This window comes from Lipotes vexillifer, unplaced genomic scaffold, assembly GCF_000442215.2.
Source record: "Lipotes vexillifer unplaced genomic scaffold, Lipotes_vexillifer_v1.1 scaffold99, whole genome shotgun sequence".
NCBI classification, from domain to species: domain Eukaryota; kingdom Metazoa; phylum Chordata; class Mammalia; order Artiodactyla; family Lipotidae; genus Lipotes; species Lipotes vexillifer.
In genome coordinates, this window is record NW_006793908.1 from 458,745 (window position 1) to 473,219 (window position 14,475).

The window sequence follows — 14,475 nt, forward strand, 5'->3', positions numbered from 1 at the left end:
CTGCCTGAGAAGGCCACATCGCTGTGTGTGCTGGACTGTGGAGGTTTGAACTGCCTGTGACCAGGATGTGGGAAGGGATGGGGTCCCCTAGGCCAGAGGAGGGGAAGTGGGATCAGAACCAGGATTCCATTCGATGCTCAGTTCTTCAGTTCTGAAAGCTACTCTTTTACTTTTTTATCCACATAGCATTGTTCAGTGTCATCCGCATGGTAGATTGTGCAATAAATCTCTCCTAATGAATAAGTGATTACCTGATTAGGTTAATCATTACGTTAAATGTTTTTCAGGTAATGCTTACCAACTAGAAATATTAATAAATAATGAAAAACCAAATCCTCCTGAAAGAACCAGGCACACACACTAGATCCAGTGTACCCCAGGAGGCTCCCATGTCTTCTGCCCACTCATTTGAACAAAGGACCTTGCATTCCATATCACGTTCTACTCTGTCTACTGATACTCGTTTAGTAGATTTGCCAGTTTGAATACTCCAATACAATTCTCCCTTGAGGAGAAAGGTGAAATTGAGGCAATAACAATTATTTAAGATTTTAAGAACTATGATTTTAAAACACAATACCTATACATATGCATTGGAGAGAGAGGCTACAGATTACACACACAGACATACATACATACATACACAGAGACCCCAAAGTGTGACCATAGCCATTATTAGGTGGCAAGGTTACAGGTGATTTTTGTTTTCTTTTCCATAGTTCCCCAATTTTTTAATAAGTAGCATATATTATTTATGTAGAGACATTTTTATTTTAAAAATTCATTAAAAATACTGTATATACCTCTTGCTGCAATCTAGAGGTTAACACCCTGAGTCACTGCTAAAAGTACCTCGCTAAAGTATAAAATTTGAAAATTTCTCAGTAGGGAGCAATAACTGACCTTAAGATTCAAAATGGTACCCATGAGAGGGGTAATAGCTAAGGAATGAGGCTTCCAATCTCTTAGCATAGAAACAAAAAATGTTTTCTTCTATGACCACTTTTCTTCATCTGATGCTCACTTCTTTGTGTCTTCTGTCAACAGACTCTCAGTTTAGTAAAGTAAATCTACATTTGCATCCCAGCTCCACAGTTTGCTAACAATGGGACCTCGGCCAAGCCATTTATAATCTTTGTGCCTCTGTCTGTTGGTCTGCAAACTAATAGGCTTATAATGAGGATTAGATGAAATAATGCACGTAAGCGCATGATAGCACAAGCAGTAAAGGCCGGTTATTATCATTATCCCATTGGCTGGTCCAAACCATCTTTTCTAACTACTTTGCAGGGAATATTTTTCTGATTTAGCTGGGCTCTGTAATCTCAAGCATGTACTCAGAACTGTGACCTTCCAGAACGGCCCCAGGAACACCGAAAAAGAAAAAAAAAAAAAAAAAAAGGAGGAAATCTCAAAACATAGTTCCTACTTACCTGCTGGCAATAGGCTTTTTTCCCCACAGAGCCTCGAAGTCTTTGGTTGAGCAGCAAACTTCACTCATTAAGGAAGTGCCTGAGAGCCTGGCTGCGGCCCCAGTGCCTGCTCACCTCAGTTAAGTCAGTGCTTCTTTAAGCTGTTCCTTTTGGTTTTTCTGACTCAGTATCTTAGGTCATTCTGAGACAGCCTTTTCTGCTCCCCATCTTCCCCACTTCTACCTGTTGTCCTGGACATTTGTCATCCTTTTTGACTGCCCAGCGTCTAAAGCCCCATCCTGTATTTGAGGGATACCCCGCCAGACACACACACAGGTCTTGGTCTGGCTGGACCCTTCTTGCAGTGTGATTCAGGCCTACCACACCTTCCCAGTGATTCTGTGGGCAACCCCAGCTTCTCCAAATTCTCTTTCTGTTTATTATCAGTCAAAGTCATTTCTGGTTGCTTACAATTAAGGAACTTAGCCAGCTCCTGCTTCTCCTACACTGACGTAAATTCTTCATCTGTTAGTTCCCCAAACTCTGAGCTTCCCATCGTCATATTATTTATTACATTCTCCTGGTTATGACATTTTATTGGAATCACCTGCTTATTCTCCCCTAGACTTAGCTCTTTGAAGACAAGAACTAAAGCCATGTAGATCACTGCAGTAGCTCTATCATGGAACAGAGTGCCTGGCACATAGTAGGCCTTTCACAAATGCCAAATGAATAAACAAGCAACCACCCAGGAGGGGACCAGAACAACCACAGTAGTTCCACTTGGAGAACCAGTTAACTTGCCAACTTTCTGATAACCTGGCACCATTCCTAGCCTGATTCCAGGAGAAACCAGATTTCCTTTAGGCTTTGGCAAGGAAGAGGATATTCCAGCAGCATCCTGAGTGGGAGGGTGAGATGTTGGCTGCATCCTACAGTGGGTGAGTAATCCCCCAGGCAGCGCTTAGCTTTCAACCCTGGCTTATAATGCGGTCATCTCCTGAAGCTCCCAGCTTAAAATGGAAAGTGGCGTTACTCATGGTGAAGAGCAGACAATAAAAAAACATTGAGGTGGGGCCTGACACGATGGAGTGAGTATTCCCTGATGACGGATGAGAGCATCTCTGCTCCAAGGGCTCGCGGACCCGACAGACAGCCCAGTCATGGCAGGGCTTTTGAAGTACACCTCCAAATTAGCTCATCACCCAGCACCTCACTCTTTGGGATGTTGGAAGACATTGCGTTTCTTAGCCTACACCAGGCATGGCGAGAGGAAATGCCCCTGAATCAATATCAGAAGGTGATAGAGAGCAGCAGTTATGAATTGAGGCTTTGACGTCCAACAGAGCTGGGCCCGAGTCCTAGCTCTTCTAGTTGCTAGCTCTGTGACCCCAAGTGAATTTCTTAACCTCTCTGATTTTTACATCCCTCATCTGTAAAATGGGTTAGATGGTAGTACCTACTACAAGGTCATGAGAAAAGTAAGTCAGACAGTCTGTATAAAACCCTTATCACAGTGCCCGGCTTATAAACAGCACTCAGTAGGTGATGGCTGCTAGCCATGTTGTTTTACCATCTTCCTCCAGCAGCTCCATTACTTCCCCATCCTTTATGTTTTTTGTTTTTTTCGTGTTTTTTTTGCGGTACGCGGGCCTCTCACTGTTGTGGCCTCTCCCGCTGCAGAGCACAGGCTCCGGATGCGCAGGCTCAGCGGCCATGGCTCACGGGCCCAGCCGCTCCGCGGCATGTGGGATCCTCCCGGACTGGGGCACGAACCCGTGTCCCCTGCATCGGCAGGCGGGCTCGCAACCACTGCGCCACCAGGGAAGCCCCCCATCCTTTATGTTTTTTCATCTCACTCGACCTCCATACCCTTGCTCCTTCAGGAGTCCTCCTTTACCTCTCACACCCTTCTGAGCTGAGGCCACTGCCCAGCCTCCCTCCGTGGTCACTCCTCTCCATTTCTAGCTCGTCTTTCTCTCACTTTCTCAGTGTCTTTCAGCTTGTGTGACAAGATCCAACGTCTGACCTGTTATGGTCTCTTCCCCACTTCAGAATCCATGACCTAGCACACGGTGAAGCAAAAGGCACTGGAATAAATCAATCTGATTTTAGTGACACCTCATGGACAGATTGGGCCTAAGGTCATAAAATGGTCAGGGCTCAACACCCGTTTCCAGTGCCCCAGCATGATGGACGTGTATCCACAGAAAGCAGAGTGGACCAAAGTCCAGTCTTATCACAGCTGGGCATGGAGCAGCAGTGGTGATGATTACAAATGCAGTATTTTTCTTAGGAAAGACCATACCACCAGCTTTTCTAATGATAGGCTTCTTCAGTGAGTTCATAAATTAGATTCAGATTTTTTTAAGGCGTACACCCTTGGCCTAAGCAGGTTACATGCATTACTGTTGAGAGATGAACAATGATGTAATGTGCCAAGACTCTTAGCATTGTACTAGGTAGTTCTATACCAATGATCTGGGGAGTCGGCAAACATCAGTTCCTTCAGGGTTCAGAAAACCTCCCACCTTTGATCTCCAATGACTAGATTAACCACAGGCTATCATCCCGGGGCGTGTCCTAATCATTTATTTATTCAGCACGTTTAATGAACAGCCTTCTATGTGCTGGGCACATTTCTGGATGTCACGGCAGATAGGGTGCAAGAGTCGGATGCAAGCCCTGCCCTCCAGGAACTTACGCCCAGCATGGGAGGTAAATACGCACAAATGGGGTGAGAAAGTGACGAATGCTGCAAACGAGGTATCACGTTTTAATGAGAGTTCCCGGGAGACACAAATCACACGAATGACAGAGATATTAGGAAGGAGATATATATATATATATATATATATATATATATATTCTTTTTCAGATTCTTTTCCATTACAAGTTCTTACAGGATATTGTATATAGTTCCCTGTGCTATACAGTAGGAGACCTCGCTGTTTGTCTGTTTTCTATATAGTGTGTATCTGTTAATCCCAAATTCCTAATTTATCCTCCCCCACCCCTGCCTTTGCCCCTTCGGTAACCACAGGTTTGTTTTCTGTGTCTGTGTCTGGGAAACAGTACACTTTGAATTAAGGATGGCTCATATATAATGAGTTCATGGGGAAGGGGTAAGGCTGGAAAGGTAATTTATAGCCAGATCTTATAATCCACTTCCTGCTCAACATCTCTACTTGGATGTCCAGTAATTATCTTAAACTTAAGATGGTCTAGACGGAACTGTTGGTTCTCCCCGCCCAATTCCCCAGCTTCTTTTCCTCAGGTATTTAAAAATCTTCCTAAGTGTCCCTAAAAAGGAACAGTCGTCGTTTCTCTGTCCTTCACCTAGCCCCATTCAGTTCATCAGCCAGCTCTATCTCCACAATGTATCCTCAGTCCAGCCTCTTCTGTCGTCTCCACTATGTTCCAATCCACCGTCGTTTCTTACCTGCTTCCTTGTTTCATTTCTTGCCCTCATATAGCAGCTTGCTTAAGTCAGATCATATCCCCTTGCTTGCTGAAAACCTCCTAGCATCGGCTTCCCGTTGCTCTATCCATGGGAAGACCGTGTCCTCCAGGCTCATGATGAGGCTCCAGCCTCTTCCCAGCCTCACCCTCTCCTCTCTTCCCTTGCTTGTCCTGCTCCATTCACACGACTGGCTTTTCTTGCCTTCCTGGAGCTCACCGAGCATGGACCTGCCATAGCACCATCGCATTTACTGATCCCTCTGTGTCTGAAACACTGTTCGCTCAGCCTGAAGTGCTCCTCTTTCCTTAGACCTTTGCTTGTCCACCTTCTCATGGCTCGTATCTCAGCTCGGATGTCACCCCTGACCAGCCTAACTAAAGTCGCCCCTTCTCAGTTTCCCTCTACCTCAGAAATCCATTTTTCCCTTTATAGCACTTTCCGAAATGCTCTCCAGTATTTGTTTTTCTCTTTTATCACCATCACTTCTACTAACTTGTAAGCTCCATAAGACTTTGTCTTATTTACCACTGTCTCTTTAGTGCTTAGCACAGTCCCAAGCACGTGCTCAGTAGTCGTTTACAAATGCAGATGCCTACACCAGACACCCAGAAATTCTCATTCATTTGTCTGGGTTGGGGCCAGGCAAAAGAGGAGTTAATTTGCTTGAGTTATTTTTTTTAATCGTATGCGTAGTTTTAACTGTGTTATACCTAGTACAATTCCCAGGTGGTTCTGATTTTTAGACAGAGTTAAGAACCCCTGACCTAGAGAATGGAAATCTCTTTTGCTACTCAAAATGGGGTCCTTGGACCAGTATCACCCAGGTACTTGTTAGAAATGCAGATTGTCAGGCTTTACCCCAGCCTTAGAGAATCAGAATCTGCGGTTTAACAAGATGCCCCAGCTGACTTGTATGCATATTAAATTTGAGAAGCACCTACCTAGCAGAAATACGGAATTCCTGAGGAGTAAGTGCTTTGAATTTGGCAGGTCGAATTTGCTCTGTGTTCAGGACAGGGAGGTGGGTGTATCCCTCAGACAGTTGGAAATGTGGTTCTGAGGTCACGGAAAGCGAACCCAAAAGGAAGTAAGCATCCTCACTAAAATGCTTTTTGAGGGTCAGAGTGTGGGGTGTGGTGAGGCCATGAGTGGAAAGAAGAGAAGATGAAAGCATTGGTGGACCGTGGGGACAGCCCTGGTATGGGTGTGGGAGAAGGGGAGCCGAGATGAGGAAGTGGGGAAAGAAAGAGACGGATGGAGAATGACGGCACACGTCAGGGCAGGAGGCGAGGTCAGGAATGGGGTGACCCAAAGCAGATTCTGCAGAAAAGTCAAGAGACATAGAGACCAAGAAGTGGCCATGGAGTTCTTTTCCCACAGATGGATGGATGGAGGAACCAAGCGAGGGGAAGAGAGGCCTGAGTCAATGGTGAGCGGTTGGAAGCAGTGAGTCCACACCACCCGCCCAGGAAGGACTGTGGTCACACCAAGAGGAGAATTGTGCCTTGAAGGAGTAGGAATGGAGAGAAGCTTCTCTCAAATGAGAGACCTGGGAATGTTTGTCAAGAAGAAATGTTCAGGGAAAGGGATTGAATAGATTTGGAGATTTTAGAGAATTTAATTGATGAGACTGGGTCCTGGAGGGGCTAGGAGAGAATCACATTAGACTTGTATGCTTGTTAACACATAGACTGACCTAGACGGGTACAAAATAAACATCCGGCTGCCTTCAGGGAAGGAAACTGGGTGACTAGGGAGGCAGGGTAGCTTTCTTTTTTATTTAAGAAAAACAAACAAAAATCATTAAACACCTGTGTGTGCTCTACCCAGATTTAACAAATGTCAGCATTTTCTCAAATTTACTTTAGATTTTTTTTATATGAAGGAAATAATTGCAGGAGAATGTAGTTACTAGTTCAAAAGTAAAAGATAATTTTTGATACCCACTGGGAAAAAAAAGAAATAAACCATTCGAGAGAAAGTTGAAGTTCCTCGTTTCCCTTTTTCTGAACATTTTTGTCCTCCCTCCTCTGAGGCAGCCACTATTATAAATTGTGTGTGTGTGTGTGTGAGAGAGAGAGAGAGAGAGAGAGAGAGAGAGAGAGAGTCTGATGCCCATAAACGGTGCACTTTGTGTAGTTCTAAAATTTGCATTTATTCACGCAAGATTATATCTGAGAAATATCCATTTTGATACCTTTTATCTGTAATGTCTAACAACAAATATCATATAAGTAAATACTAGAAGTAAGTTCTGACCTTACAGGTAGCCTTTACTGTATTTGCATATATTCTCCAGGGATGGCCATTTACGTTACTTGTAGTTTTCCACTGTTATCCAAATTCCTGCCGTGAACACCCTTGCACATGGAGAGATGTACTTATAACCAGCTACTCTTTTAAGCTTTCTAAATTTTTTTAACCACATGCATTTTTTTTTTGTTGTTGTTGCAGTACGCGGGCCCCTCACTGCTGTGGCCTCTCCCGTTGCGGAGCACAGGCTCCGGACGCGCAGGCTCAGCGGCCACGGCCCACGGGCCCAGCCGCTCCGCGGCACATGGGATCCTCCCAGACCGGGGCACGAACCCGCGTCCCCTGCATCGGCAGGCGGACTCCCAACCACCGCGCCACCAGGGAAGCCCCCACATGCATTTTTAAGTAGTGTTGCAAATAAGAAACACTGATTTTCTTAAAAGATTTCTCAGTGTGATCCAGAGAGCACCCAAATCAGAATTACATGGCCCTTTTGTTATAAAATGCAAATTCCTGGGTCCGCATCAGACCTACTGGGTCCACATTATAATGAGCCTCCCCAAGTGATTCTTAGGCATCCTGTAGTTTGGGAAGCACCCAGTAGACAGCTCATTCCTCTGAGAGGAGATGGGGGTGGGGGAGGGCAGGGGCAGATAGATGGTGGAGGAAGGGTGCTCTTGGGGAGGGATGGGCAGTAACATTGATCAACAGCTCCCCTGTGCCAGGCTATGTGCTAGGGCTTGACATTTAAAGTAGGAGGGAGAGGGGATCCATGGGGATTTATAAAGATGAAATGTCCAAAAGGTTCAAGAGGCCAGGAAATGTGAGTATTGCAGTTAAATACAGTGTGTGGAGTCCACTACTTACTTAGTGGCTGTGTGCCTTTGGCAAGTCACCTAACCTCTCTGAGCTTCAGTTGCTCCATCTGCAAAATGACAGTAGTAGTACTACATACCCAAAGGAGAGGATCAAATGACGTAAGGCACATAAGCTGCTCAGAACTTGACACTTCTTACGTGGCTAATAAATGAGGACAGTGGCGGCAAGGATGCTTATGACTGTGATTGTTCAATCCCCTTTATAGTCAATACATATATTTTATAGTTTGGCTCATAACCTCATTATTTGAAACTCTAACGGTGGTTGATAGTAGCTGGATATTGCTTTAATATCTCATTATGGACAGAGATCTTAAATATATAGCCCTCCATCATTCTGTTATTCTCATGGAAGACTATGATCAACACCTCTAATCGGCTACAAGGTGCAGGTTCTAGAAATGTGTTACAGTGGAGAATGGGGAGTTCTTGTGTTGTTGGAGGTGAGGGCCTGAGTCGGAGTGGAAACATTTCAAACTGTGAGTATAGATATATCGCTTACACACACGCTCATTCCAGCATGAAGACACCCAAATGATCCCCCCAGGAGCTGAGTGTGTGTTAACAAGGGGAGGTGGTAACGCAGCTGCATCCATGTCTCCATCCCGTGAACCTTTCGGGCAGGGCCACTGGCTCAGGGAGGCAAGCGTTGGGGATCCCCGCTGTAGACCAAGGAACACATAGAGATAACACGGAGGTGCCCGCTGTCCTGCTGAGCCTCAGCCTGCTTCTTCCCTGTGCCCTGCTTCAGCCCAGAGGAGCTCGAATCTACCACCACAGCCAAGGAAAGCGGGCGAGACCCCCGGCTCTGAGTCTCAGCTCTGCCTCCCGAGAGCTGTGTCACTTGACCTTTTTTTCTTTTAATTAATAGACTTTTTTTTTTTTTTAGAGCAGTTTTAGGTTTACAGCAAAATTAAGAGGAAGGTGCGGAGATGTCCCATGTGTCCCCTCCAGCACACAAGCAAGCCTCCTCCACTGTCAGCATCCCCACCAGACAGGTACATCTGTTACAATTGATTGACCTACCCTGACATATTAGAGTCACCCCAAACCCATGGTCTACATTAGAAGTCACTCTCAGTAGTGTACGTTCTGTGAGTTGGGACAAATGTATAATGACATGTATCCACCATCGTAGTATCAGAATAATTTCACGCTCCTAAAAATTCTGTGTTCCACCTGTTCATCCCTACCTTCCTCCCCCTGAAACCTTGGCAGCCACTGATCTTTTTACTGCCTCCGTAGTTTTGCCTTTTCCAGAATGTCGTGTAGTTGGAATCATACAGGATGTAGCCTTTTTTCACACTGGCTTCTTTCTCAGTAATATACATTAAGGTTCCTCCATGTCTTCTCATGGCTTGATGGCTCGTTTCTTTTTAGCCCTGAATGATGCTTCATCGTGTGGACACCCAACCCTTTTTCAGCCTCAGTTTCCTGGGCTGTCATAAGGGGTAATGGGTAGCATAGACCAAGGGAATTCACGATGATGATAAGCATGAAGGTTGAAGTGCTCAGTTCCAGGCTCTCTGCTACCTCATCTAGTCCTTCCTGAGCCCTATGACGTAGGTATTATGAACACTCCCATTTTACAGATGAAGAAACTAAAGCCCAGGGAGGTTAAGTCACTGCTCAAGGCCACAGATCCAGGAAAGCATTGGTCTATTACTCGAACCCAGACATTCTGACTTCAGGTGTTAGTATTGGTGCTGTGACCTCCCTGGAAAGTTCTTAACAGTGTTTGACTCGTAGTGAAAACATGCTAATGTTACCTCTTATTATTGTAAATATTTCTGACGCAGAGCCACTTAAATGGTCAGGTTGCAGTTCTTTTTTTTTTTTTTTTTTTTTAATAAATTTATTTATTTTTGGCTGTGTTGGGTCCTCGTTGCTGCGCAGGGGCTTTCTCTAGTTGTGGCGAGCGGGGGCTACTCTTCATTGCGGTGCGTGGGCTTCTCATCGCGGTGGATTCTCTTGTTGCAGAGCACGGGCTCTAGGCACATGGGCTTCAGTAGTTGCAGCACATGGGCTCAGTAGTTGTGGCTCGCGGGCTCCAGAGCACAGGCTCAGTACTTGGTGGTGCACGGGTTTAGTTGCTCCGCGGCATGTGGGATCTTCCCGGACCAGGGCTTGAAGGCGTGTCCCCTGCATTGGAAGGCGGATTCTTAACCACTGCGCCACCAGAGAAGTCCCGGCGGTTCTTTTCTAATGAGACATACAAAGCGCTGAGATGTTCGGAAATTCCCCAGTGCCATGCTGCCAAGGGGTTACAGAACTGGGATGAAAAGCCGTGGGTACTGCAGGCTCCAGGTTGCTCTGAAGAGAGTGCTAATTGATTTGTTAGTGGATGTTTACTGAGAGCACTTACCGGATAGGTTATCCCATTCCACGCTACAACAGCCCATTTTAGGAAACAGAGGTGCCCAGGAGCCCAGCCCTGCTCTCCCTACTCCTCCGAAACTCCTTCCATGTTTCCCATCGCACCCTACATCCCTTCTCCCCATCTCAGCCTGGGGGCCAACATCTGCAGGCTGGGCATGTGTCAGAGCACAGAAGGAGCCCAGGAGCGCTGGGGTCTGTCCCTAGGTGTGGGTGCCTCGGCAGCCAGCACAGCCCTTCGTCATCACTCTGGTCACAGTACACGCCGGTCCGCAGGCAGGCAGCCTCGGCCTGGGCACACCTGCTCACTCCCTGTTCTCTCCACTTCCTTCTGCCCTGCATTTCCAGACAGAGTCAAAAATGGGTTCACATCAAGTGCGATTTGTCTTTCTTTCAGTGTAATTTTCTATTTATAGACAGCCTTCTCTCGGGAGGCACTGTCCTTCCTCTGTCTCGGTTTTTTTCTGGGTAGTTGGGGATAAACTCTTGGTGGTTGCTTTTGAGCCCTGTGGTCAGCAGTCCAGCTGGTCATTCATTCAGGATGTCTCCAGAAAGCCAGCGGTTACCCTTATAGGAGTCTTTGCTGATTTCTGTGGCCTCTGAGACCTCTATGGAACTGTGCCCATGTAGCTAGTGTGAAGTGTTAAAAAGAAATATCTGACCTGGGCCAGCAGGGTCCTCATCCACAGGATCATCCTGGTGAGATGATGAGGATGATAATTACAACATTATAACAGCAGCTGATACTCACAGGCGCTCCTCGAAGTGCTAAAAGGGATTCCCTCATTCCTTCGAGGTATATGCTGCTCTGATCCCCTTTACACAGATGAGGAGATAAGCACACAGAAGTGAAGGCCATGGCTGACCAGGGGATGCTTGGGATCCAGCCCTGCAGACCTCTCTGGCCCAGCCACCCTACCATCTCCCTCCAGCCCTGTGTTCTAGCCACACCGGCTTTGGTTTGGTCCCTTGGATACACTATGTGATCTCCTGCCACGGGTCCTTTGCACATGCTTTCCCACGCAGGACCACCGTTCCCTCCACTCTACAGCTAATTTACCCTGAACCATCTTTCACATCTCAATTGCGACTTCTTCAAGGATGTCCTACTCAACCTTCCCTGACCACATGTCCCATTAAAGCTCCGATGGTGCCGCCTGCCTCTCCTCGATGGCGCTGGTCAAAGTTTAAACTCTACTTTTAATTGTGCAATTTTCCAATTAATGTCTGGCTCTCCCCCCCAGACCATAACTCCATGAGAGGCTTAAAAGTGCTGCCTTGTACATAATTCTATCATTGCACCTACCATGCTGGACTGAAATGATTTGTTTATTCATCTGTCTCATCCCTTGGTCTGTGAATTTCCTGAGGGCAGCGTTCAGGTCTTCTTCTAACACAGTGCTCAGCTCAATAAATATTTGGTGAGTTGAATTGAATGAACTAGGTTTAATTAACAGTGTAACTTGGGAAAGGGCACCTGAAAGTTCAGAACTTTGGATGGAGCGAGCCCACAAAATACAGTCGTTCAGAATCACCCCTTGGAAATCTGGAGCGATTTTAGAGAGAAGGTTAGCTTTTTTAAAAAGCCAAGTTCACTTATCATTTGGATAGCAGGCTAGAAGGATCCATGGCTTTCCTAAAGAAGCATCGTATTGCGGTTACAAATCTAAGAGAAGTGAGGACGAAAGGATGTCTGCCTCTCCGGGGTTCGTCTGAAGTTTAGTAAAAGTCCGAGCATAAATAACTAGTGGAATCTCATTGGAAGTTGTGTTGGGATTTGGTGCCTTAAGCCCTCGGCCTTGCGTCATTTCCTTATCTCTCCTGGAAGACCTTGCTGGCTCACTCCCCAGTGCTGTTATTGTTGTCTTTGACTCTGTAAACGTTGTGGTCTGGTTGCAAGGGAGCGTTCCCCTCTTTGGGGCTGGTCCTTTCCAGGACCTGATGCCGCTCAGTCTGGCAAATGGGCCCCAGGTCTTCCTTGAAGGAGAAAGAGAAAGGGGGCTTCTCTTCTGCCCAGAGGATGAGCGGGGCAGGGGGCAAGTCGCTGGTTAGAGGTTGGTGCTGACCTAGCAGGGTTCATGAAGAAAGTGCCAGGTAACTGTGGGCTCCCACATCCAAACGGGGGCCGGCCTCACCTCTGGCCACCCTGGCTCCAAGGAAAACAGGCAGTTTTTCAGAAGAGCTGCTTCGTTTCATCCTAGCCCCTCCTTCTTGTCATAACAGATTATGAGCGTGTTCTTTGGCGGATTGAATAGCCCCTTTTAAAGAAGCTAGAGGCCATTTCTGAGTTGAGAGGATTAACCTAGTTAAATGTAATAGTTGCAGCACATGATAGATTAACAGGTAATTTGAAAGAACTTTATTGAGGCTCCAGTAACCCATTATGATGCTCATAGATTTTCAGCTGTTTTGCAGTAAAAACACATGAGGGATTAAAGTGACACTATCCTCCTCTTGTCCCCCATTGTGAACACCCCTGGCACATAGTAGGTGCTTGGCAGTATTTGTTAAAGGAATGGGGAAATATGAGGCTGACCTAAGGTTCTGACAGCTTTCTGGAATGAGACAAAAACCCACAGTCTTAAACAGACTTCGCTCAAATGCATTGGGTAATGACACATACAACTGTTTGACGTTCTCCGTGGGTTTCTAGACCTAGTTCCCACTTATCCAAAATTATGAATTTATTCCCGACAGTTAACAAACGTACGAGGAATCCCAGTGACTTAACTCAGATCTAAGGAGGGTATTTTGTTTTTTACGAAAAAGAGTCACCAAGGAATCATTCTTAAGAGGAGGCAGAGTCCTGTGTAACCTGAAAATGTAGCACAAATATTGAAAAAGAACATCTTGGGGTTTCAGTGGCTAAGGCAGAAGAAACTCAAAGATGTGTTGAAGCTAGAATTGGAGCCGCTTTGCAAACTGAAAATCAGACTTGTCCTGCCTTTGGTGGGCTGGGCTCAGGCTGGTGCAGTGGAGCCCAGCTCCAGAAGAGGGCGCTCTGAGCTAAGTGTGCCGACCGCAGCCGGGAAATCAGGGTCCCTGAAAGAGGCTGTTTATGCTTCACCTTGTTTGTCCTGCCTGTTTTTGTGTTCTCTGTAGGAATGAGAGAGGGTTTTCCCTCCTCTGTGCCAAAGAATGATCTTCTGCAAATATAATTAAACTGATGATTTCACAGATCAAATACCAAATCCTAGGCGTTTAATTTTGTTAAAAAATTTTTTTAATAGCCTTCAACCTTTGGTCTCCCTGAAATACGTGGTCAAATTTCTCACACTGTGGCTCTTTTAACGTATTTCACTGGGCCCTCGGGAATCAGTATCTTCTTCAAATATTGACTCTAGTCCTAGAAGATGGATATTCAAACCAAGAAGAGTAGAGTGTTACTTTCTTTGAAAGTTATTTGTATTTGTCCCATCTTTATCAGGTTAACGAAGGCGTTACCCATGAATAAGTACCACCCTACTCACAGCATCCTGATTAAAAAGAAAGCTGTATAGTCATCAGATTGGGATACATTGAAGCCTTGTTTTCAATTGTATAAAAGCTTCCTTGGAAACAGACCTTCTTCCCTGCGTTTTTTTTATACCCAGGCCCTGAGGAAGCAGCAGACAAATTGAACGAGTCCTTTGAGGAAGCCGCACACTGTGTGCAGACTCTGTGACCAGTGAGTCCAATGTTAAGAGTTTGTCTTATGGAGGGACTCACCCCAGGGCCCAGAGATCAATGTATGACGTTCACAGCCGCACTGTTTGCCACAGAAAGAGCTTGGAAACCATGTCGCATGAGTAGTGAAATGATAAATTATACAGCCAAGTAAATCCCAGGCAGGTGGGAAAAAAAGAGAGAGAGAGCTGGACATACAGTATATGAACCTAGATAAGTGGGGAAGAGAAAGCTCTAGAACAATATGTGTGGAATTATCCTGTAGCTGCTTTTTAAAATTATATGTGTCTGTGTAGATACATAGATAGAAACCTGAAAAAATGATTACCTCTGGGGAGTGGGATGGAGTCGGTGAAAATACATCGCAGGTATTTTTCTAATATAAAGAGAAAACAATAACACTTGTAAAGCCCTCTGAAAAGAGGGC

At 45.8% G+C, this 14,475-nt stretch overlaps 1 protein-coding gene across 2 annotated transcripts in view; it reads right to left on the reverse strand.

Moving 5' to 3' along the window:
• FGF1 (fibroblast growth factor 1) overlaps nucleotides 1–14,475 on the reverse strand; it is a 95,494-nt gene that overhangs the window by 45,972 nt on the left and 35,047 nt on the right. Inside the window, exon 1 of one of the 2 annotated variants that reach the window (XM_007466853.1) lies at nucleotides 1,434–1,501. The exons of the other annotated variant lie outside the window; for it this stretch is intronic. Coding sequence (XP_007466915.1) covers nucleotides 1,434–1,501 — 68 coding nt within the window. Of the gene's footprint in view, nucleotides 1–1,433; nucleotides 1,502–14,475 lie in introns of those variants that run through there. 2 annotated transcript variants of the gene reach the window in all.